Raw genomic sequence first — 26040 nt, forward strand, 5'->3', positions numbered from 1 at the left:
TAAGTAGAGTTGGTGATTTAGAATATAAATCTGGTGCTTGGGAGAGAGTTTGGGGCTACTCATTAATAAGGGAAGTATCATCATGAAAGATCATTGCTGATGCTACAGTATTTCCCTGTAAGAGTTGGATAAGATTGGAAAGCCAAGAGTGGAGCCCTAACATTTGAAGGGCAAATAAAAGAGGAGAAGCCAGCAGATAAAAGAAGACCTAGATAACAGAAGAGAAGAGAGCTGTAAGTTTAGGAGGAAATCTAGGACAGCATGGTGTCCTGGAGTCAAGGAGAGAGACAGTTTCAAAAGGCAGGAGATAATCAGGGAATCAAGTACTGAGTGCATTACTTTGAAGAGATAGGAGAGCGGGCATGCTGTTCTGGGGAGAGGAGGTGTTTGAAATTTCACAAAGCAGGAAGCCAGGCAGTTGGTACATTCGTCATTCATTCATCCCTGTGCTCATTCATCCTTCCATCAAACATTCTCCAAGGGCCTTGCCAGGTAACAGACACTGTAAGAGGTGCTGTTAGAGAGAGTAAATGGAAGACAAAGATAAATAGGCATAATCCCTGTCTTTTGGGCTCATGGTGTTGTTGGGGAGACAGATAATTATAGTTATGTACACAGATAATTATAGTGCTAGGTGGTAAGTGCTATGGAGAGGGATATGGGTAATGACCCTGCAGCATGGGAGAGAGACCATTAGACCTGGAAGAGAGAGGTCTTTGGAGCTGAGTAGGAGTTCCCAGGCAGAGGAGGAAGGGAGAAGGGAGAGGCATTTGAGCTATGAGCTTAGCAGGGTGAAGGCAGAAGGGGAGAAGCATGTGTCCTTCTCAACTTCATCTATGCCATGAGTGCAGTGGGGGACTGGGGGAGAGGGCAGCAGAGGAGTTGAAGCTGGAACGGAAGGGTGAGGCTGATTTATGAGGTTTATGAAAAGCTTCAAATGCCATGGCACAAAGTAAGTTTGGATCTCATCTTCTGGAGAGTGAGGACTCCAGAGACATTGGTAAGCAAGAGAGTAATCTAGTAGGGCTAGATCTGGAGAAAATAGCTTTGATGGCATGAGGAGGAGTGAGTGGGCAAGGGAAGGACTTGAAGTTGGGAATCCAGGTAGGGCCCCATCTCAACCCATCTGCAGCCTCCTTCACAGAGTGTTTACTGAGTGTCTCCTGTGTGCTCTGCTCTGCATGGGATGCTGCCAATTTCCAGGGGATGCTTTCAAATTGCCTTCCTTCTAGGAGCCTGCTGATCCCAGCTGCTTCCCGGCGAGTGCTGGCTATTGACTCAGATGCAAATGGCCAAATCACCAGGCAGAAGTCTCTACTGGAAGGTTCCGAGTCAACCTCCGGTCCAGAAGCCAGCACTCTTTATTGTGTGAATTACTCACTATTTTGACTTGTCCCGGTTGGCTTGGCTTGCAGGTAGTGGATTGCTGTTGAGAGCATGAGGCCAAATGGACCAGCCACTGAACAAAAGAACACACCCAGGCCCTGCGCACAGAGAAGACATCTGCTTGTGTTTTCCGAGTAACTGTGCAGCCACACAGGGCGGCCTGGGGACCCAGGCACATGCTCCGTGTTATTTTCTAGTTACAACCAAGGATGATTTCCATGTGGCTGGTGATGAAAAAGTCAGGTCCATTTCAGAAGGAGGAGTGTTTCCGATTATGCAGATCACATTCAAATATTCACCTCATTCCATCCTTTTGGCCGGGCTGCCTTTGAATACTATGGGAAGGCATCCGGGCCTCCTTTGCACCACATTTAGGGAAGATCTTCTGTGCTGAAAGCCTGCCCTTGGCTGGCAGTGGGGACCCCTGGGCACAACCTGTGGGATTGCCTCTCTGTTGTGGTACTTGAAGCGAATCCATACGTGGCAAGGAATGTCAGCTCTCTTCCAGGAAAAATCAGAGCCTGTTAGCACTGGAAAGGACCCCAGCCCTCATCAAACCCAACCGGCTCATTTTACTGATATGGAAACTGAGGTCCAGAGCCACAGACCAACGTGCCCCAAATCAGAAAGTGAGTTACAGCGGACTTGGGACCAGAACACAGGGGCCAGTCCAGGGTTTCCCACGAGTCTTCCCTTCCATTTTCTTTCATCTTCCTACAGTTCCGATTGCTGCTGTACTTCCTTTCTTAAAAGTACATTTCAAACGGAGGCTGCTTAGCGTGGATCCCATGTAAGGCAGGTATCCTTCTGTGGATGCTTTCCTGTCTCGTTTGATAAACTCTAGGTTGTCATCAAATTGAATGACAGAAGTGAAAAGGGTGGGACGAAAAGCAGGGAATTTGAGGGCAATAAAATAGTGTGGCTAGAGCATTTGGGGGTTAGGAATTAGCGGTGTGTAGTAGAGGCCCAAAGCCCAGAGGGCAAGTCAGTTGGATGCTTTCCATCACAGAGGTCCCCAACTTCTGGGCTGGGTCAGATCAGCATTAGATTAGAAATAAGTGCACAATAAATATAATGTGTTTGAATCATCCCCAAACTATTCCCCCCACCCAGGTCCATGGAAAAATTATCTTCCACAAAATTGGTTCCTGGTGCCAAAAATGTTGGGGACCGCTGCTCTAGAGGCATCCAGGGACCAGTGATTCTCAAACCAGAGGATGCATTCAAATCACTGGGGAAACTTGTTTAAAATGCATATTCTTGGGCCTCACCCAGGAGATTCTTATTCACTAGGTTTGGTGTGAGATCCAGGGATCTGCATGTCTCCAGCAGATGTGAGGTTGATGATGTTGTGGGTACCAGGTGGGTCACACATGGAGAAGCAACACAGGACTAGGACTAGGAGGACAAGGGTATATCTGTGTTGTTCTCTAGTGTTTGGGTCAGACTGTGGTGTTGGAGAAGACTCCTGAAAGTCCCTTAGACAGCAGGAAGATCAAACCAGTCAATCTTAAGGGAGATCAACCCGGAATATTCACTGGAAGGACTGATGGTGAAGCTGAAGCTCCAGTATTTTGGTCATGTGTTGCAGACATAGTCCCTGATGCTGGGAAAGATTGAGGGCAGAAGGAGAAGAGGGCAACAGAGGATGAGATGGCTGGATGGCATCACTGAGGCAATGAACATGAACTTGGGCAAACTCCAGGAGATGGTGAGGGACAGGGAGGCCTGGTGTGCTGCAGTCCATGGGGTCACAAAGTGTCAGACATGATGGGGCGACTGAACAACAACAGATACTCAAGTACCATATTTGTGGATGGATATGATGGAGTTTGATGAATTTAAGATCATTTACTGTCAGGATTCGTCAACTCAGTGAACACAGTTGTTAAGAGAGGGCCCAAGGGCCTGGCAGATAGACTTGAATTTGCAGGGCAACAAAACTCATACTTACTTAGCTTTCGGGTGGCTCCCTGTCAATGAGTTTTCCTCTGTATGGTTCATGCTTTAGCTGAGGCTTGGTATTCCTCTTTCCACACATCTCCCTCTCTCTCTCCCTTGGCTTCCACACACTCCTCCCCCTTTATTATGGTTTTGTGCAAATGCATCCTTTTAAAATGCATTTGTAGAGCTCTCTTATGTATAAACTTTTGACGTGATGATCAAGGTTGAGTGTGTTTTACTCCAGTCTCCCATTTTTGTGAGATTCTTACATTTTGCAGCTGCTGGCCTTGACATTATGCTGAAAGGTAAGAGTAGGGGCTTTTGCCGTCTGTGTTGTAGCAGAGTCAAGATAGCTGGTTAAAATATCAGGCTGAATTTGCGTCTCTGAGAAAACCATCATGGAGGTCTTTTATTTACATCTGGTTTGAGTTTGGAGCTTCTTCATCAAGGTGCACCACCTCCCAGTAGTCCTGCGCGGGTAACAGACATCCTAGCTGGGGCGCCAGCTTGACGTGCCTGCTTCTGTGTGCTATCAGAGTCCCAAGGCTTTGCTCGCTGGGATGAAACTCCAAGGTGTGTTTTTGTCGCGTTTGCTTTAGGGTGTTGATTTGGTTATGTGGCTAAAACCAAAGGCTTATTTTCCAGTCTCTTCTAGAACAAGACTTTAGAATGTCAGACTTTGCATGGGACTCCCTTTCTATGAAGAACAGATGGTGGGTTTAATTTTGTAGAAAGAAAATTAGAAACCAGTGAAATCTTACATGATTTCACATTAGTACCAAAACCAAATACATTGAAAACATTCAGAACTGTTCCTGCTTATGGATCTGCTGATGGCAACGAGAAATTCCCAGGGCTTTCTGTGAGGAGGACTTCCACCAACACTTGGTTTATTCCATACCTCTCCCCATCCCCCAGCGGTCTGTTCTGAATCTCTCTGCATTTAATCTATTTATTTTTATTTATTGAGCAAGGAATATTATAACCATGACTGAACTTTTTTAAATTACAAGAAAACTTACCCTGGGTCCAGCTTGAGTAACAGATCGTATGTTTTCATTTTTCCATGTCCCCTTCCAGGCTTTGTTCATATGCCTACAGAATCTTTACATTTTTATAATCACAGTATAGTTACAGGTTTGTATTTGGCATTTTCCACTTAGTATTATATTACAGGACTCTTTTCGCATGGCTCTGTATTATTCATGATGATGATATTTCATTGAGTCGTGAAGCCCCAGTTTATTTGACCATCCTATTTTAGTCATATACGTTCATCCACCTTAAAAAGATGATGATGAAATAAAACACAGCCACCCCATTCAGATTGTTGCTTCTCCAACTCTTTTCTAAGCTCACTTGCTATCTGTCCCTGTGAACCTCCTATTCACTTAGTGCCTCCTATTCCATGGCGGCCTTGGTTCTCTGGTTACACTGACCGTGATCAACTGTTGTCTCCATATGAAGCCTCCAGCCCTGGACTCCTTTAATCCTGAGGCTTCTGCCAAGTCGGAACCACCTTTGGTCATCCCAGTCATTGCTTTCTCTCCAAGTCGTATGCCAAAGGCAGACCCAACTTTTTTCATCTTATCTTGGTTGCCACATATGATCTTATTTTCAATCATTTAGATATCATTTGGGCTTCCCTGGTGGCTCAGATGGTAAAGAATCCACCTGCAACGAAGGAGACCTGGTTTTGATCCCTGAGTTGGGAAGATCCCCTTGAGGAGGGCACGGCAACCCACTCCAATATTCTTGCCTGGAGAAACCCCATGGACAGAGGAGCCTGGCAGGCTACAGTCCATGAGGTCGCAAAGAATCGGACATGACTGAGCAACTAAACACACACAGATATCATTGAGGATTCTTACCTGCAAGCCACAGAAACTAACATAAGCATTGGGGAACTCACTGCAACCAGCCTAGGAAGCAGATAGGCACTGAGGCACTCCAGAGAGCAACAGGAATGGTCTTGGAGCATAAGCGATGGGATCAGGATGAAGGACCCAAAGCTGTCTGTGGTCTTTTGGCCACTTTACTGGAGATTTCAGATTCCAGGGATTGTTCAGTTGGCTCACACTGCTTACCTTGGCTTCAGCCGTCAGGGTCCCTGAATACATTCCTATTATACTTCATTCAGCGTGGAGGGGGATTTCCTAAAGGACCCAGAGAAAAGGTAATGACTGCCAGGCTGCCCTATGCATACATCCTACCATCAGTATCCATTTACACAAACATCCCTCCCTAACGGTAACTTCCGTACAACAGATCCCAAAGTGTTGTTCATTACAGCATCCAGCTCCAAACCAAAACCTTTGGGGGGTTTTAATCCCCCTACTACCACCCCTTCTTTTGCACAGGTCAAGTTAAAATAGGGATGTGACTACCTTGATTCTCCTCCTTCTCTGAGTGCCTTCCATTTTTTCTGCTCCCTGGCTCATGCCCAACAGTGACTATTTAGAAAAATCCTGTAATAACAGAATTCTGATTGGATTATCTGGGACCTTGACGGACAGAGAGAAGATAGTCTGGGCAAAGCATGATTGGAGCAAAGGCACAGAAGAGCGTGTGCTTGGGAATTGTGAAGATTGAGTCCAGTGTGCCCTGTGTACCCAAAGCTCTGATGGAAGCTAGAGTTAGAAGGCTTGGTGAGAAGCATCGAGGGGAGGACATTGAGTGCAATAATAAGGACCTCAGTCCCACTTGTGGAGTTGTGGGAGCCATTTAATATTTTGGCTCACCCACATGACACAGTAAGATGTGCTGTGTATAAATTCCTCTAGAAGCTTTTGTGAGAGCTGTGTAGAGTGTGGAGAGGCCAGAGTTTGGACGACAGGCACCAGAAAAAACACAGTAGTTAAAATGCGGTAGTCATTACAGTGGGATGATGTGCTAGTGTGTCTCTGTGGCAGTCACTTTGCTCATCACTTAGTGTGTCTGGAGCAGCTCTAGGTGCTGCTATTTGAATAGAATGGTTTACTTCCAGACCTCACTCTCAAAATTCCATTTTGAGGCCATCTCTCTCCTCCTACCCACAGTGATACCTTGCTCTGCACTGTTGCTTGACCCATTTGGCAAATTATTCAGTTTGACAGATACTATTATGGTAGTATGTATTCTCAGTGGTAGCACACATTTTTTACAACAATCAAAATTGTACGACCCACCTTAAAGCAAGTGTACCCCTGTGCCGGGACCCCCAGACTTGCAGAGGAGTTTCAGAGCCCAAGTTAATGTGCTAAGTCACTTCAGTCATGTCTGACTCTTTGTGACTCTGTGGACTGTAGCCCACAAGGCTCCTCTGTCTATGGGAATCTCCAGGCATGAATACTGGAGTGGATTGCCATTCCCCTCTCCAGGGGAATCTTCCCGACCCAGGGATTGAACCCACATTCTCTTATGTTTCCTGCATTGGCAGGTGGGTTCTTTACCGCTAGTGACACCTGGGAAGCTGTTGATAGAACTTGGCAATAAAATAAATGGCAAAGGTGAGAAATGGGGTGGATTGAAGGGAATTTTGAGAATTCTAGCCAATGTTATGCACAGTGTAGGAAGAGAAGAGGTCATGGGTGTGGATGGGGGATAATAAGTTTAGAACTGAAGTGGGCTTAAAGACCTTCCAATTAGGAAAACCTAGTCAACTTCACTTTCACTCTTCACTTTCATGCATTGGAGAAGGAAATGGCAACCCACTCCAGTGTTCTTGCCTTGAGAATCCCAGGGACGGGGGAGCCTGGTGGGCTGCCGTCTATGGGGTCGCACAGAGTCGGACATGACTGAAGCAACTTAGCAGCAGCAGCAGCAGCCCTGGATCTTGGCTGCTGTGCGTGGGCTTTCTCTAGTTGTGGTGCACGAGATTGTTATGGTGGTAGCTTCTTTTGTTGCAGAGCACGGCCCCAAGGGCGAGCGGGCTCCATAGTTGTGGCACACAGGCTTAGTTGCTCCTCGGCATGTAGAATCTTCCCAGACCAGGGACTGAACCTGTGTCCCCTGCATTGGCAGGCAGATTCTTAAACACTGGACCACCAGGGAAGTCCCAAGCAGTTGTTTTTTATATGAGGAAGGGGACTATTAGAAGACTGGAGGATTTTATCCAAAGTGTACATCTCCTTGGATCCTAGCCTCACCCCAGGCAAGACATATCATAACCTCTGGGAAAAAGGCATGGCATTGTATGTGTACTTTGAAAAATCTTCTCTTTCAATTCTCTTATCTTGCCTCTACATCCACCCTCCCCCATTCTTGAAAACCTCCAGTAGAATGGAGAGAGCACCAATTTGATTTGACAGCTGGATCTGCTTCTTACACATTATAAAACTCGTGTCAAATGGTTTAAGTTCTTCCGGTGGAGGGACGAAGTGGAGCTCTCTTGTGCTCCTGCTTGGTGACTGCTAGCGTGTTTGCGGTTATTCTTCATTCTTTTATTTCATTACCCAATGACACTGTCAGATCTACATTATAGTCAATCCTTGGATATGAGGAATGTGGGTTCCAGGACCCCCAAGGATACCAAAGTCTGCGGATGCTCAAGTCTCTTATTTATATAAGATGGTATGGTATTGTGTATAACCTATGTGCCTCTTCCCAGAAACTTTAAATAATCTCTGGATTACTTATAATACCTCATACAATGTAAATGATGTATAAGTAGTTGTATAATATAAATATTATGGGCTTCCCAGGTGGTGCTAGTGGTAAAGAACCCACCTGACAATGCAGGAGAAATAAGAGATGTGGATTCAATCCCTGGGTTGGGAAGATCTCCTGGAGGAGGGCATGGCAACCCACTCCAGTATTCTTGCCTGGAGAATCCCATGGTCAGAGGAGTTTGGTGGGCTATAGTCCAGAGGAGCCTGGTGGGCTAAAGACCATGGGGTCATAAAAGAGTCAGACATGACTTAGCAACCTAACAACAACAACAGTGATGATATCTATAAATAGGTTTATTTTCCACATACTGTTCTATTTCTTGGTATTTTTTTTTTTTTTTTACTAATTAATATATTACGGAGAGTTGTCCAATTTAACAGATATATATATCTACCTCATTCTAACAGATGAGTTGTATTCCATTGCTTGAATGGATTAGATTTGAGAGGATTTAACCAAGCTCCTTTTCATGGATATTCAGATTGTTTCCAGAGTTTTTGGTTTTGTTCTTACGAAAAGTATGGCAATAAAAGTTTTTCTATATACAACTTTATGCACTAATTTTGAGTGTATCTAAAGGATGAACTACTGAAAGTAGAGCTGCTGGGCTCAAGGGTTTGTGCATTTAAAATTTGGTAGGTACTGCAAAGTTCCCTATTAAGAACTGCCCCAGTTTAGACTCCCATCAACAGTGAACATTCTTGCCGTATTGATATTGTCAAACTTTATAATCTTTGCCAGTCTAATGGGGGTAAGTGGAATTCTGTTGTTTTAGTTTGCATTTATTTGATTACATGGAACATTATACAGTTTTCATATATATGTTGTATTTCTCTGCTATACTAGTCAGCTTGGGCTGCTAAAACAAAATATCATTGACAGGGTGGCTTATACAACAGGAATTTATTTATCATGGTTCTGGAGGCTGGGGAAAGTCCACAATCAAGGCACTGGCAGATTTGATGCCCCAGTGAGCACTCTTTTCCTGGCTTGGAGACAGCTGGCTTCTCACTATATCCTTAGATGGTAGAGAGAAAGACAGAAAGTGCTGGTCTTTCTTCCTCTTCTGATAAGGGTACTAATCCAGTTAATCCTAAAGGAAATCAACACTGAACATTCATTGGAAGGACTGATGCTGAAGCTGAAGCTTAAATCCTTTGGCCACCTGATGTGAAGAGCGGACTCATTGGAAAAGACCCTGATGCTGGGAAAGACTGAGGACAGGAGAAGGGGGTGATAGAGAGTGAGTTTGTTGGATGGCATCACTGACTCAATGGACATGAGTTTGAGCAAACTCTGGGAGATGGTGAAGGACAGGGAAGCTTGGTGTGCTGCAAGCTTGGTATAGGACCATGGGGTTGCAAAGAGGAGGACACGAACAACAACAATCCCATGAGGGGAGAGGTCCCATCATGTGACATCATCGAAACCTAATTGACTCCCAAAGGTGCCATGTCCAAATACCATCACACTGTGGTTAGGGCTTTAAGACATGAACTTACGAAATGTCTATAAACTGCCCATTCATGCCCTTTAAACCTACTTCCATTGGGTTGTTTGTTTTTTTCTTACTGATTTGTTAAAACTCTTAATGAGTGAGAGAAATCAGTGGTTTGGGGTCATTTGAGAAGCGCCTCATGTTTTCTTCTTCAGTCTTGCTATGTCGTGTGTATCTTGGGGAAGGGACAATGGGCTAGCAGTTGACAGAGCTTTGAGCTTCTATTGTTTTTATCTCTCATTATGATTTATTCTTTGGTTTAGTTGTTTGTCACTGACTAACCAAGGTCCTGTGGGTTAGTCCTAATTTTAGGAATAGTGTGTCTGAGAACACTTGGAATTTTTCCCATCCTGCCTCACAGAAAACTCCTTGATCATCAGAAAAGAGGGAGAGAGGAGGGTCGTCAGGAGGACTGGGAAGGAGCAGAGGGCAGATGGGAGGCTGATGGAACTAGGAGGCTGATATCCAAAGCTCTCCTCCCTTTATTTTTTTCTTTGATATTTCTTTCTTTCTCTGCATTTCCCCTCCTTCTTTCCTTTCTGTTTCTCTGTTTCCCCCTTTGTTTCTGGCTGTGTACTATAAAAATACAATTCTGGAGCTTGTGGTCGGATTCTCACCATGGGGACTGAGATGGAATTTCAAGTCACTCACCATAATTCAACTTTATAAATTAGAGAATTCTTATGAATAGAAGAGGATGGAATGTGGTTTCATGTTTTCTTTCCCCAGGGACCCTGCCCAGTTGGGCAATAGGAAACTAAGTTAAGGGTGGGATTAGTTCTAGGAAGTGGATTTTTAGCAGCATGTCTAAGCTAGACATTATAGACAATGCCTTAGTTATCTGTGTTCATGATAAATCAGGAAGTGATGGGTAACTGAAGTCCCCAAATGTGCCAGAAATATACTTCCTCTGTTTGATTATCCCTATTATCTTTCTACTCGGACAATCAAAGTGGATTTATTTCTATTCATTTTACTCTTCTGTTTTCCACTGAAAACACAGACAGGAAGGCAACATGCTGCATGAAAAAAAAAGTGCTAAGTAGGAGTCGTGTGTGTGCCTCAGTTGCTCAGTCATGTCTAACTCTTTGTGACCCCATGGACTGTAGCCTGCCAGGCTCCTCTATTTGTGGAAATTTCCAGGCAAGAATACTGGGGTGTGTTGCCATGCCCTCCTCCAAGGTATCTTCCCAACCCAGGGATTGAACCTGAGTCTTCTGCATCAACAGATGGATTCTTTACCACTGAGCCACCAGGGAAGCCCAGAGTAGGGATCAGGAGACCTCAGTTTTAGTCCTGTCTGTGCCCCTCACTAGCCAGAGACTATGGGCGAATCATACAGCTTCTCTGAGCCTCAGTTTCTTCCTGTAAAAGAGACAAAATAATCAATCTCCCAGAGTGGCTCAGGGCCCCTGTAAAGTGTGACCTGGGGTTAGTGGTGCCAATACCATACAACCTGTCCCCATGTTTGTGAGCTGTCTGCACAGTGCTCGGCATAGAGAAAGAGCCCGACAAATGTCTGTATGCTTTCTTCCTTGTCCTGGAAGGACCAGCAGACCGTGTTAATTTCCTATGGCCATTGTAATAAATAACTAGAAACTTAATGGCTTAAAGCAACAGAAACTTATTCCTTCACAATTCTGGAGGCCAGACATTCAAAATCAAGGTATTTTCAGGGCTGTGCTTCTTCTAGTAGCTAGGGGTGAATTCTCCTTACTTCTTTCAGCTCCTGGCCTGTGGCTGCTCAACACAGTCTCTGCTTCTATGGTCACGTGGCCTTCTCCTCTGTCTTCTAAGGACACTTGTTATTGGATTTAAGGCCCCTTCCACCCCCCAGAAGAGGATGATCTCATCTCAAGATCCTTAATTACATCTACATTGACCCCTTTTTCAAATAAGGTCACATTTACAAGTTCTCAGGGTTAGGGCATGCACATATCTTTTGGGGAAAGCCACCATTCAAACCGCCCCACACACTCTAGGGATTACTTTATATATCAAGACTGCAACCTGATTCGACACTTTTTTTTTATAACCACCCAGTGAATCCATCATCAGTTTATTAATAAATCAGGATATGTCAGGGAGGAGAAGAAAGAACAAAAGCCTGTTTTCCGTTTGCTGTGTTTTGTATTTACAAATAAGAGAAAAGCCTTCTCTCCTGGGTCCCCAGTTTAGGACTGATGCGTTGACCCATTTGCCACTCGTGTGGCCATCCCCGTCTTCTGTTCACATCTGGTGATTAGGGAACTGCAGCCCTTCAGTCACAGAACCTTCTGTCCTGACCTTGCTCTAACCTCGTCTCCTGCTGGCTCCACCCCCATGACCTCTGACCTCTCACCGCAGCTCTCTGAACACGGTGCCCGTAGACTGGCAGGCTGACATCCAGCTCTGGGCTTAACCCTCTGATTAGATGGTTCTTTGCTGAGCTGCTCAGCCCTCTCACTCATCCTGCCTTAGTCACTCTCTGAACCTTCAGGGACCCAGTTGAAACTCTCAAGGTCATCCAGAGACCGCTCTGTGCCCTGGAATGTAGTTGAGTGACGATGACAGCGCTCAGCCACTCAGTTGTGTCCGACTCTTTGTGACCCCATGGACTGTAGCCCGCCAGGCTGCTCGGTCCATGGGATTTCCCAGGGATACTGGAGTGAGTTGCTATTTCTTCCTCCAGGGTAGTTTCCTATGGAGGGAAGATCAGACTCGTGTCTCCCGCCCATTGCGGGTGGATTCCTTACCACTGCACCACCTAGGAAGGCTGTAGTTGAAGGAAGGAGGCCTCAGCTGAACAAGCCCCATGATTTCAGGATAACTGAGTGCCAGGACTCTACCGTGCAGCTGAGGCCTGGAGGGCTTTTAATGACCACAGTGTGCAGCAGCGGCGGCTTACACTCACTCCCTGAGCACTCGCCTTAGGCACTTGGGTGGGTTTCCTCAAAGAGTCCTCACACCACGCGCTCTGAGGTAGTCTTGGCTCCATGTCTCCAGGTGCTGTGAAGGAGTTCAACCCTACTGGGTTTGTTCCACACAAAGGGGAAGACAGTCCCTGTACCTTCTCACCTCTCAGGGGTATCCTGGGGACAGAGGAGTACAACTGTGAAAGGTCTTCAAACTCTTGGAGTTTTGGGTAAACAATGCTAATATCTAATATCTATTACCAATATCTAATATCAAAACCAATATCTAAAAAAAAAAGCTGAGGTAATCTGGAGGCATTTATGCATGTCATATAGAAGCCTGAGGTTCACTGAAAAACCCTCCTTTCAAGGAAAGTCATAGTGTTGCTCAGGGCTTCTGTGGTGGCTCAGTGGTAAAGAATCTGCCTGCAATGCAGGAGACCCCGATTCAATTCCTGGGTCAGGAAGATCTGCTGGAGAAGGGATAGGCTACCCACTTCAGTATTCTTGGGCTTCCCTTGTGGCTCAGCTGGTAAAGAATCCACCTGCAATGCGGGAGACCTGGGTTCGATCCCTGGGTTGGGTAGATCCCCTAGAGAATGGAACGGCTTCCCACTCCAGTATTCTGGCCTGGAGAATTCCATGGACTGTATAGTCAGTCCATGGGGTTACAAAGAGTTGGACACGACTGAGTGACTTTCACATAGTGTTACTCGGTGTCCCAAGGGTAGGAAGGACATTCCAGGGGAATGATCCAGAAGCTCAAGAGCAGTTTGATGGAGAGAGAGCAGGCAGTGCTGGAACTGCCTATACTGGGGGCTGAGGAGACTCGAGTCCAACCTCTGCTGCAACCACATGACCGAGGCAGGCCACAGGCTCTGATCCTTGGGTGGGAAACTTCATCTCTGAAAGGCGAGAATGTTTGTAACCAGGGCTGGAAGGAGGACTAGAGATTACGTGTGCTATCTGGCACCAAGTGGATACCAGAATAATTACAGCTATTTTACCGTGATTCCTCCTCGGAGGACTTCTCAACCCTTAACCTACTCAGCCAGGCAGCCGGTTCCCCAGGAGACTCCTCTAGTCTTGTCTTAGCTGCATAAAGCTGTTTGCTGGTAGGCCCAGTCCATTTGTGAAACCTGGGGTGCTTCTCTCCTTGTTCTCAGGTCCTAGCTCAACACTGGTATACATCTGGTACTCAAGGCCTGTCTGCATCATGAAGAAACAGAAGGGTACCCATGCTTAGCACTCTGCTTGGCATGATAGCTCTCTGTGAAAGGGCCAGTTAAATGCATGGGAATGTCGAATCACCTTCAGGATAGAACATGAACTTTCTGACATTTTAATCTCTCCTGATTCACCACAGAAGCAGAAAAGATGATCATTATGGTTTTACCAAGCACGTATTTAGTGCCTGCTCTCTGCTGTGTATGTAGATATCCTAACTTAAATCTTCTTAGAGCCTTGTGAGGTAGGTAGGTACCAACCCTCTTTAGGACACAGAAAGCTTCAGAAACTTTCTGGTCACACTGGTAGAAGTGGCAGGGGTGTGATAGGGGCATCTGCTTCTGGAGCAAGGCCTCTAAACCCTGATACTGCGTTGCCTTTACTGCATGGAGACACTGGGCCGTGGCCTCCTCACCGACTTGAGGGAAGCCCTGTCCTTCTAGCCTGGACCCCAAGGACCTGAGGGGTAAGCCTCAGTTAAGATGTGAGAGCAGTGCATTGCGCTGTCCAAGGCCATGGTCCCCAAAGCCAGGGTCACATAGGTGAGCCCTATGCACTTGTGCCTTTGTGTGTCCCTTCCTTTATTAAAAAAAAAAATATATATATATATATATATAAATGATTATATAAATATAAAATATATATAAAATATGTATACATATACAGTTGTGCCTTTGTATGTCTCTTCCTTTATATATATATATATGTATGTATGTGTGTAGGTATATGTTCATTCTATTTTATTACTTTGTCTGTATGAAGACGAGTATAACCCAATTGGGTTCTATTTTATTTTCAGATTTTAACACAGGCCCTGTGCCAACTTGTGCCTAATGGATAAGCCTTTTCGGTTATCCACGGCCTATGCGAGTTAAGCAGCAGCGTGTATTGCAGTCCCCTAACGGGCCTCTGTCTCCACAGGTCCCGCAGCGGATGGCTGTGGCCGAGGGCGCTCCGGAGGATGGCGGTGGTGGGGCCCCGGGCGTGTGGGGCTCCTGGGGCCCCTGGTCCGCCTGCTCGCGCAGCTGCAGCGGCGGCGTGATGGAGCAGACCCGGCCCTGCCTGCCCAGCTCTTACCGCACACGCGGGGGACCGCGACCTGGAGCCCCCGCGCGCGCCTTCGCGGGCCACGTGGTGTCAGCCGTGCGCACATCGGTGCCGCTACACCGCAGCCGCGAGGAGACACGCGCCCTTGCCGGCCTCAACTCCAGTCGCCAAGGCCCGGCGCTCCGAGGCAGCCGACACCCGCAGGCCCGGGGCCGCGAACCCACGGCGGAGAGAAGGTACCTGCCCTCCTGACCCCCGCGCGCCCTCCTGCTATCGTCCCTGTACCTGCTGGGATGTGCTGCGCTCGCCATTCTTCATCCTAGATCGCGCGGTTAAAGCTTTGCTTCTGCCAGGTGGGGAGGAATTCTTGGCTCCACGGATCTCCTTCTATCCTTTGATTTATTTTGCAGCCCTTTAAAGCGTTGAGGCCACTCCCACCCACTCTGTGATTCTGAATAGTCTTCAAAGTGAAGCTGAGTTTAAGAATGTCCTTAAGCTCAACTTTAGGGAGGCCCTGCGGAGGACTGAAAAAGCTACCTGGAGCGAGGAGATATCCTTTCTAGTGCTCCTCTAGTGCTGGGGGAAAGGGAGAATCCTGGCCGCAGGCTGTGTGGATTTGAGCTAAGAACACAAAACAAGGGGCTTTTTAAAGCCAAGAGCTGACATGAGTTTGGAATTCCTGAACAGGTTGGGTGTCTGGAGTCTAACTTGCTCCCAGCCTATAGATTTGAGGATTCTATGAATTTTTCTAGAAAGTTTCTCCAAAGTATTTTGAGTGAACTCACAACTGTGAGAATATGTCTGATTAATTAGACATATTCTAATTAGATCTAGATAGTTTTTAGAGTCAACAAAATGTAAACTCTAGAAATGGCATAGTGGTATCAGAATAGTTGTATAACTCTCCAGAGCCTTAGGTGCCTAGGCTAGCATAAATAAGCCAAAATAGGCAGTGCCCATGGCAAGGTAGGAATACAGATGCTGAGAAAAACTTGTTAGTGAATTAATCAACCAACATTCACAGATTATTCAGTATCCATTCTGCAGCATTTGTTGGGCATCCAAGGTTCATGATAAATTCTGAGAGAATATTCCTATGAAAGCAATTTTTTGTTCGGTTGTATAGTCCTTTCTGACTCTTTAAGACCCCATGGACCACAGCACACCAGGCTTCCCTGTCCTTCACTATCTCCTGGAGTTTGCTAAAACTCATGTCCTTTGAGTCAGTTCTGCCATCCCACCATCTCGTCCTCTGTCAGAGAATGAAAGCGATGAACAACAAACATTTACAGGAAGAATAGCAAGTATAAGGTGTGCTCACTGGGCTTAAAGAAAGTGAAAGTCTTTGTCGTTCAGTTGTGTCAGACTCTTTTTGATCCCATGGACTGTATGGGATCCTCTGTCCATGAAATTCTCCAGGCAAGAATACTGGAGTGGGTAGCATTTCCTTCTCCAGGGTATCTTCCTGACCCAGGGATCGAACCTGGATCTCCTACATTGCAGGCAGATTCTTCACCATCTGAGCCACCTGGAAATTCCCGCTGTGCTTAAGAAATACTTAGTTTAGTCATTAAACCAAATTAATGCCCAGTTCAGGGAGGGTGCAAGTGTATAAGATGGGCTGCCTGGCCCCTCTTGTCACTTGCAGTTCAGACATCGATGGCCACCCTTCCCCACTGTGGTTAACACTGCCTGAGTCTTTCTCAGCTGCCAGCCACGTAGAAATAGAGAGGAGTTACAACCCATGCACCCTTGCCTGCACAGGTCTTTCTTGACCTGGTTGTTAGGATTTTGGAGAGAAAGGGCCATTTCACAGAGAAGATGCTTTGGCCGAATCCTGAATTGATAAACCAAATTTGAGCTCAATAGAAGGGAGAGTTTGGAGGCCTGGCTGGCCTGCCAGTGGGAGAGTAAAAGAGAGATCACCTGGGAGAAAGTGCTTCCTTCTTTCTCTGTTCCTGCGTATAGACCTGAGGATCCCCCGGTATCACTCTGGGACTGAGAGGCTGCTGCTTCTAAAGCCAAAGGTTTGGTTTGTGTTATCTCTCTTCATCCTGACCACAACCCCATAATAACATAGCTCTCCAGGCCCTTATCTGAAATGCTTATGGCAGTGGGCATTTTAGAATTCAGAATTGTTCAGAGTTTAGCAAGGTGATTCAGGGCATATTTCACATGTTAATGGCATTCCTTCCATGGCATGGGGTAGCACACCATCAGCAAACACGTTACTATTCCTGCAGTGAAACCTCCAAATGTTCACATCAGCAGGGAAGGGAAAAAGACCATAAAATGCCTATGTCAGTTAAGGTGAGGCTTGCTGCCCAAAGAGTTTTGGTACCAAGCAGAAAAATGCAAAAAGTAAAGGAAAGACAAAAAGTTGGTTTTCCAAATGCCTGGTTTCAAAATTGCAGATTTATAACAGCTTATGGAATGCCTGTTCTGTACCAGCCACTGTTCTTGTCTCTTTTCACGGACAAACCTATGAGATAGGTACTAATATCATCCTCATTTTAGAGGTGAGGGAACAGAGGCCCAGAGAAGGGGCATAACCTGCCCAAGGTCACACAGCTAGTCTGTGAAGAGTCAGGATTGGAACTCAGGCAGTCCTGGCTCTAAGGATGTGATGAAGTGTTGTTACACATGAGGATCTAAGGTATGAAGAGTTTTAAGTGATTGCTCAGATTCCTAGAGCCATGAGAAAGCTGAGATTTGAAGGTGCTACTGACTCCAACCTCAGATATGCAGATGGCACCACCCTTATGGCAGAAAGTGAAGAGGAACTAAGAAGCCTCTTGATGAAAGTGAAAGTGGAGAGTGAAAAAGTTGGCTTAAAGCTTAACATTCAGAAAACTAAGATCATGACATCTGGTCCCATCACTTCATGGGAAATAGATGGGGAAACAGTGGAAACAGTGTCAGACTTTATTTTTTTGGGCTGCAAAATCACTGCAGATGGTGACTGCAGCCATGAAATTAAAAGACGCTTACTCCTTGGAAGGAAAGTTATGACCAACCTAGATAGCATATTCAAAAGCAGAGACATTACTTTGCCAACAAAGGTCCGTCTAGTCAAGGCTATAGTTTTTCCAGTGGTCATGTATGGATGTGAGAGTTGGACTGTGAAGAAAGCTGAGCGCTGAAGAATTGATGCTTTTGAACTGTGGTATTGGAGAAGACTCTTGAGAGTCCCTTGGACTGCAAGGAGATCCAATCAGTCCATTCTAAAGGAGATTGGTCCTGGGTGTTCTTTGGAAGGAATGATGCTAAAGCTGAAACTCCAATACTTTGGCCACCTCATGCGAAGAGTTGACTCATTGGAAAAGACTCTGATACTGGGAGGGATTGGGGGCAGGAGGAGAAGGGGTCGACAGAGGATGAGATGGCTGGATGGTATCTCTGACTCAATGGACCTGAGTTTGGGTGAACTCCGGGAGTTGGTGATGGACAGGGAGGCCTGGCATCCTGCAATTCATGGGGTTGCAAAGAGTCGGACACAACTGAGTGACTGAACTGAACTGAACTGAACTGACTCCCAGATCCCTGGAGTACTAGGGACTTCTCTTCCAGCCTCTGTGGTTGAGAACTCAGGAGAGCTGCCTGGGGAACAGGCTGCAGTTGGCTACAGGCCTGGGCTGCAGGCATTCCAGCCCATGCGTTTTGGCAGCAGGAATTTTTTTTTCTTCTAACTTATTGACAAGGGGCCAATTACTGTTTACTATGAAGTTCCTACAAGTTTCTATCATGCTTTTGTAATTTAACAGTTTCAGATGAAACAATCCAAATATTAGCCTGGAAGACCCACACTGCTGACAAATGTCGAGCTCTTCCTAGCTGACGAAAATCACATTTGCTTATATTTATTAGTCATTAGGAACTTGCATAGCATATGTGACCCCAGAAGAGATGTCAGTGTGTTCTCTGGATGGCTGTCTGCCTCACTCTCTGTTTCAGGTTCAAGGTTTGAAGCAAAGGCCATTGGGGGTTTAGATGTTTAAGAAACTGTTAGGTTGTTATGCTGGACAACTGAAAACCTAACTGGAGCCAGCTGACAAATAAAACAAAATGATACAACCTTCTAACAAATATTTATTAAGCATCTAATATGTTGTAAGGCCCCAGACAGACACAAAGGTATAAAAACCAGATTAGGGATGCTCCAGGTTCTTACTGACAGTTAGAACAGCTGTTTGCAAGTGCAACTTTTTTTTGTATTCTTTAAAAAAATGTTTTTTAATTGGAGAATACTTTCTTTACAATGTTGTGTTTATTCTGCGGTATAATAATGTGAGTCAGCCGTAATATACATGTATTCCCTCCTTGAGCCTCCCCCTGCCATCTCGCCTCGCTAGGTCATCACACTGCACTGAGCTGAGCTCTCTGTTATACAACAGCTTCCCACTAGCTGTCGGTTTACACATGGTCGTGTATATATATGAGCGCTACGCTCTCAGTTCGTCTCACCTTCTCCTTCCCCTGCTGTGTCCACGAGTCCATTTTCTACAGCTGCCTCTCCATTCCTCTCCCATGAATAGGTTCATCTGTACCATTTTTCTGGACTCCATATATATGCGTTAATATATGATACTTGTTTTTCTCCCTCTGTATGACAGACTCCACTTTAACTTTTTTTTTAAGTTTATTTTTAATTGGAGGATAATTGCTTTACAATGTCGTGTTGGTTTCTGCATACCACACTTAACTCTTTTTTGAAGCATAAGAATCCTGTCTGCAAAATCAGTCTTAGGTAGAGGCTCAGTCTGTCACACAGACAAAAGCTGAGCTGCTCTGGTTGAAGCCTCAGAGGCCTTGCTGTAGAAATCCAGGGTCTAGATCCAAATGCAGCAATGGTTTTCAACCTCTGTTGACCATAAGAATCCTTTGCCCATCTTTTAGAAGTCTTGACACTCTGGTTACAACCCAGATGAACATCTGGATCTCAGAGGGTTATGCTCGGATATCTATATAATGTCAATCCAGCCAAGGTTGGGAACCACTGATCTGGAAGTATCTCTTTGGAACCTCAAGTTTCCGTGGTAAGTCATTTAGGAATCAGTATTGTCCAGCAGAATTTTCCAGGTTTGGTGAGCACCTGGAATCACTTGCAGTGGGGTGGGGAGGTTTGTTAAAAGTGGGGTTGCCCATAGGTATAAAATAGGTAATTAATGAGAACCGACTGTATAGCCCAGAGAACTGTAATCAGCGCTCTGTGGTGACCTAAATGGGAAGGAAACCCAAAAGAGAGGGGCCATATGTATAGCAGATGCACTTTGCCGTGGAAATTAGCACAACATTGTAAAGCAACTATACGCCAATAAAAATTAATTTAAAAAATAAAAAATAGCATAAAGAAGTTCTAAAAAAAGAAGTGGAGTTGCCCAACCCCCACTCTCTCCCTTGCTTAATGAGGATTCTACTTGTAGGTCTGTGCTGTGACCTGTGTAACTTTATTTTAAATGATTTTGGTATGCTCCAGAGTTTGAGAACCACTGCTCTAGAAAGTTGGAAAACACATGAGTGTAAATGCCTTCCGGACAAGGCAGTGTGTTGAAATAGCCATGGTAATGATGACGGCTACCATTTTGGAGCTTTCATATGTACACATGCTACGTCAAATGCACTGTAATACTGGCTTGGCCAAAAAGTTTGTTCGGGCTTTTCCATAAGGTGGTACAGAAAAGCCCAGATGAACTTTTTGGTCACCCCAATGTTTAAAGCTCACATGGCCCTATGAGGAGGTTGCAAAGACTCATGTTTTACAAATGAAGAAACGGAGACTCTGAGGAATGAAGTGACTCCATCAAGGTCACCCACTTCAGAAGCAAAGGAACCAGAATTCTTAGTAGATCTGTCAGAGTCCAGCACTAAAGCTCTTGTCTCTGAAATGAGTACTTTTCTTTTTTTTTTTTTTACTTCTGGCTCATTTTATTTTTTTTCTTTTGTATAAAATTTTTATGTAATTTTTTATTGACTATACTTTTTTTTTTTAGTGGCTTTTTTTTTTTTAACTTTACAATATTGTATTGGTTTTGCCATACATCAACATGAATCTGCCACGGGTGTACATGTGTTCCCCATCCTGAACCCCACTCCCACCTCCCTCCCTGTACCATCCCTCTGGGTCGTCCCAGTGCACCAGCCCCAAGCATCCTGTATCCTGCATCGAACCTTGACTGGTGATTCGTTTCTTATATGATATTATACATGTTTCAATGCCATTCTCCCAAATCATCCCACCCTCACCCTCTCCCACGGAGTCCAAAAGACTGTTCTATACATCTGTGTCTCTTCTGCTGTCTCGCATACAGGGTTATCATTACCATCTTTCTAAATTCCATATATATGCGTTAATATACTGTATTGGTGTTTTTCTTTCTGGCTTACTTCCCTCTGTATAATAGGCTCCAGTTTCATCCACCTCATTAGAACTGATTCAAATGTATTCTTTTTAATGGCTGAGTAATACTCCATTGTGTATATGTACCACAGCTGAAATGAGTATTTTTCAAACAGGCGTTTTGAAAGTGAGGCTTCTCGTTTCCAGCAGGTGTGGTCCAGAAAAGCTAAGTGGAGGTTAGAGACACGTCTTGAAAAGTGTGTGACGTTTGGTAGTCGAGATTTAAAAGAACTGCTTCTCTTTCTTGCAGTGTTTAGCTTTCTTACCGGGGAAATCCTTGCATGTAGTCCTGAGCACCAGAGGGGTTCAAAGAAGTTGGAAGCCATGGTCCTTGTCCTTGTGGGCCTGACACTGAGACTGGGGATGAGGGGAAACCCACAGAGCACTGAAAGGGTCAGAAAACAGTAAAGATGTGATCAGAGTTCAGGAAGATTGGAAAGTCCTTGTGGGATGGAGCTGTCAGGAAATACCGCACAGAACAGATAGAATTGGAACCCAACCTTGATGAATAAATAGAATTTACTTGGCTGGAATTATGTGGAAAGAGTCTACCATTTGTTTGCCATATCAGATCTTTGTCTCATTAAAACACACACACTCACACTTTAAAAAACCTTAGAAATCGTGTCGTCACTGACTGGTGCTCTCCCAAGCAGCCTAAAGGTACTTAACTCCTCTGAACCTCAGGGGCTTCAGCTTTCAAATAAGAGCAGCATATGATAAGATACATGTTCCAAAGCTGTGCTCTCAAATCATCCCACCCTTGCCTTCCCCCACCGAGTCCAAAAGACACATGTACACCCATGGCTGATTCATGTCAATGTATGGCAAAACCACTACAATACTGTAAAGTAATTAGCCTCCAATTAAAATAAATAAATTAAAAAAACAAAACAAAAAACAAGAGCAGCAATAGTAATACCTATCATATGGGATTGTTGAGTCTTGAAATGAAATAATATTTGCATTGCCTGGTCCATAGTACTTGCTCAGTAAATTATAAATCTAATTCCCATTATGAATTTAGAGGCTGGGCAGTAGTGTGTTAGATAGTCCCAATTAGAACTCTCATTAAACTCATCTGTACTTACCATATTCCTCTCAGACTTGCCCTTCTAGAGAGCCTTTTTCAAAGTTAAAGGTAATACTCATGACTTAAACTAAGTTTGGTAAACTAATACCTCTCTGTTTGAGATGAAAAATGAAAAATTTCTCCAATATTTACCCCAAAACTCTTAGTAATAACTTACATATATAATGACTGTATATAATGTTACATATTGGGTTGGCCAAAAAATTCGTTTGGGTTGTCTGTAACATGGAAAAATCCAAACTTTTTGGCCAACCCAATATCTAGTAACACTGAAACCATCTCTACCGTGAACTCCAAAATCTGTGTGGGATCACAGGGGAAACCAACTAGCCATGGCCAGCAGCTGGCCATGCAAAAGTTTTCACATTAAGTATTTGCTTTTAAAGGCTTCCTCTGAATTACAGGGCTTAATTCAGAGAGATGACCTGGGCATTACCGTTTTGTGTTTCATTTTCGTTTAAATTCAATCAACGTTCCTGGTGTATTTGTTATGAACCAGGCCCTGTGCTAAATACAGAGGGATAGTCAGGGAAAGGAGGTGTGGTGTTCAAGGACCTCCACACCTAATGAGCAGACAGCCCAGGGATAACCACCAGAATGCAGTGTAGTGAGTATCCTGCCTGGGGGGTGAGTGAAGGGTTGCAGGAACACAGAGGTGGAGCTCATTCTTGGAGAATTAAGATACCTGGTGGTGGAAGTACTGCCTCGCAGGGTGAGTTTGCATTACTCAGGTGAGAAAGAGCTGGGAAGTACTTGGTATGGATGGGAGATGGCAGTGGTTTGGTGATGCAAGAGGAACAAAGTCTCCTTGACCTCAAGGAGTGCATGCTGGTGGGGTCAGGGAGGGAGACAAGCAGACATTGACCAAGTGTTCTCTTAAGAGGGATACTCAGGGTGTGGGGAAGGAAGGGAGGGGCAGAAGGAGGCCTGGGGAGCCAGAGAAAGTATCACAGAGGCAGTGATGACTGAACTGAATTTTGAAGAAGAAGGATTTTAGCAGAGGTCATTCCCCAAAAAGCAAACTGCGAGGGCATGGTGAGCCTGTCACGTTCTGGAAGTTCTCAGTGGTCTGATGGGGCTGGAGCACAGGCTGTATATGAGGGTGTGTGCAGGCGAGACTGGTTAAGTCCACAGGCTCCTTTCCAAGGAGGGGTTATCAGGCAGTCCTAAGGGGACTGAAATAGAATTTCTTTGAGAGAGGCAGTCCCTGTAAACATGGAAAACCAACTCTTTTCCATCTTAAAGCAAGATGATGTCTCCATTGTATAGTTGGTTTAAATCTCTTTTTAATGCCCTTGGGATTTTTCACAATATTTGGCTCTGCCACCCCCTGCCCCGTCTCTGTAAAGCTTAGGGCGCTAGGGTTTGCTGCCTGGGAGCCTGGGCTTGCTCCTCCAGGTTTGCAGAAGGTGTTGCAGTCTCCTATTGATGCTGTAACACTGACCACAGATTTGGTTGACGAAAAACAGCACAAGTTTTTCTCTTACAGTCTGGAACTCAGAAGTCTAAAATCAAGGTATTGGAAGGGCTATTTTCCTTCTTGGGGCTTCAGCGGAGGATTTTTTTCCTTCTCTTTTCCAGCTTGTAGAGTCAGCCTGCCTTCCTTGGCCTGAGGATTTTTCCTCCCGTCACTCAGCCCTCTTGCCTCTGTCATCTCATCTCCTTCTCTAACTCTTATCCACTGATCTTCTCTTTTTATAAGGACCCTTGTAATTACATGACACCCACTCAGATAATCCAGGATAATCTCCTCATTTCAAAATCTTTAGCACACCTGCAAAAATCCCCTTGCCACATAAAGTTACTTTTCACAGGTTCTGGGGATTAGTATGTGGGCATCTTGGGATGGAGTGGGGTGGGGTGGGGAGCATTAGCCAGCCTACCATAATGTACATGCATTTGGGGGTCTTGAGAATACCCTAGTAATAGGACAGTTTCTTTGCTAGCAGAACCACCAGCCACTTCCGCATATCATGCCTGGTAGTTGTTTATGGGAAATCCAGCAGCACAGGTTTCAGCAGAACAAAGAACAAGAAGGATGCATTCCCCATCGTGCCCTCATGTGCTCTTCTTCAGACAGGCGGTGTTAATCAGGAGAGTGATAATGAAGTTAAACATATTAGTTGCCCAGGGCAGCTGGCATAGAATAAGGAACTCTGTATTCCAGTCCAGAGTCCAGGGTCCAGTCCCCAGCTCTCGCTAACGCTTTGATCTTGGGGAAGTCACCTCATTTCTCTGAGCCTTGGTTTACATGTTTATAAAATGAAGGGATTTTATCCAGTCATTAAGGTCTCTGGCCTGATGTTGATGTGTTGTTGTGGTCCAATTGGGTTGCTCTTTTAAATGCTCCCACCGTCCTTCTGCCATCCGCAGTGATGGAGGGATGGTGGCTGGGAGGCACGGCTGTTTTCCAACATGTTCAGGAATGTGATGGCTTTCTCGCTCTCCCTCTCTCTGTTTCCACAACATAACCCACCATTCAGACTTCTGCCCCATCACGTGAGTTTTTCTTAAAAGTGCCATCCACACGTCTGAGCCCCTCTTCTTGGTCTCCCCCTGGGCCCTTTCTATCGGAGGCATCTGCATGCGTTTCCTCGCTTGGAGAAGCTCCGGGCTGGGAGTCATTACACCCTCTTCCTGTCTCATGGCCATCATTTGCTAACTGGATGACCTTCGGGAATCACTTCATCTAATCTATAAAATCTGCATAATTATTTGTCCTCTGTCTTCCATACAGTCCTGCAGAGAGGGTCAGTTGAGGTAACGACTGTAAAAGTACTTCAAAAATACAAGACACGATTCAAAACCAACATGGCTTGATAATTTTATTATCACTGACCAGATCACCTTGGGTTTTTAGAGCCTTGTATCTTTTCTGTAACATCTTGTCTGTGCATGCACATGCGTGTGAGCATGTAGTGTATATGTATGTGTGTTTGCTTGAAAGGTCTGTTGTTTCGAAACAGGACAGACAGGATCAGCCCTAGAACCTAGGCTGTCCCTCCATTTCCTACCTCTTCTGGGAATTGTCTTTGGCTTATGGGTAAGAATCAGTTGTATTTTTAGCTCCTCCTTTCCTGCTCACTTTCTTGGAGGCCATTTGCATTTCATCATCAATAACTCTGGAGCAATATGTTATTTCTGTCCCAAGGGCCCCTGGAGCTGAGTAGGCCCCTTCTTGATGCAGGATAGGAAATTTTGCTGTTAATTAAATTACACAAAGCCACATGCCATTTTCCTGACCCTCTGTTGAAACTTAGGGAGTCTTGTTACATCCAAGGGGGGCAAAAACCACACAGCAAAAGACGGGAAAGCTTTTGGCCTTGTCTGTGTTTCTCCTTGGAAAATCTCCCTGATAATCTGGGCAGTTAGCAGAGCAAGCAGGTACATCTGTTTTTAAAATGCAGACTCTACATTTTCGGTGTTTTTTGTTTTTTTCCTGCAAGGAAAGTTTTATTTCTTTTCCTTCTTTTAAAGCAGGATTTCCACTTAGTCCCTGAATTGTTTGACATGAAGTTACCTGTTGATGCTAACCAGATAGACGGTGTTTTAATATGCTTCGGTTTCTGAATCTGAAACCTTAGCCCCTTTTCGGTGCGAGCATTTGTAACAGAGCCGGGCCCACTGGTATGTATGCTTCTGCCTGTAGGTTAGGAGAGATTGGAGCCAGATTTTAAGCTTGAGTGACTCTGCTCTCAGACAAGGCTCCAAAGAGCCCTTGTTCCTTTCTTGTGGCATTTCATTAAGTGTCAGAAGTATTTCATTAGTTATCAGAACAAAGATCACATTTGCCATAAGAATGCTGCATTGAATCCCCTCCAAGTCATTCATAACTCAGGGTTCCAGAAGAGAAGGGTGATGGGCTCTGGAAAAAACCTGACAGCAATATGTGTGTCCCAGAAGG

General features: G+C 45.1%; 1 protein-coding gene and 1 long non-coding RNA gene across 4 annotated transcripts in view; one reads left to right on the forward strand and one right to left on the reverse strand.

Moving 5' to 3' along the window:
- LOC129620993 (uncharacterized) overlaps nucleotides 1-5785 on the reverse strand; it is a 45106-nt gene extending 39321 nt beyond the window's left edge. Inside the window, exons 1-4 of one of the 2 annotated variants that reach the window (XR_008698978.1) lie at nucleotides 5718-5785; nucleotides 5418-5486; nucleotides 4353-4434; nucleotides 3931-4027 (exon numbers count right to left, since the gene is read on the reverse strand). This is a non-coding gene — a long non-coding RNA (uncharacterized LOC129620993). Of the gene's footprint in view, nucleotides 1-3930; nucleotides 4028-4352; nucleotides 4435-5417; nucleotides 5487-5717 lie in introns of those variants that run through there. The other variant, XR_008698979.1, reaches the window with a different exon arrangement.
- THSD4 (thrombospondin type 1 domain containing 4) overlaps nucleotides 1-26040 on the forward strand; it is a 669170-nt gene that overhangs the window by 88098 nt on the left and 555032 nt on the right. For both annotated transcript variants that reach the window (XM_055536867.1, XM_055536866.1), the window contains one exon: nucleotides 14521-14882. In XM_055536867.1, coding sequence (XP_055392842.1) covers nucleotides 14521-14882 — 362 coding nt within the window. The remainder of the gene's footprint in view (nucleotides 1-14520; nucleotides 14883-26040) is intronic.

Source organism: Bubalus kerabau, chromosome 10 (assembly GCF_029407905.1).
Source record: "Bubalus kerabau isolate K-KA32 ecotype Philippines breed swamp buffalo chromosome 10, PCC_UOA_SB_1v2, whole genome shotgun sequence".
NCBI classification, from domain to species: domain Eukaryota; kingdom Metazoa; phylum Chordata; class Mammalia; order Artiodactyla; family Bovidae; genus Bubalus; species Bubalus kerabau.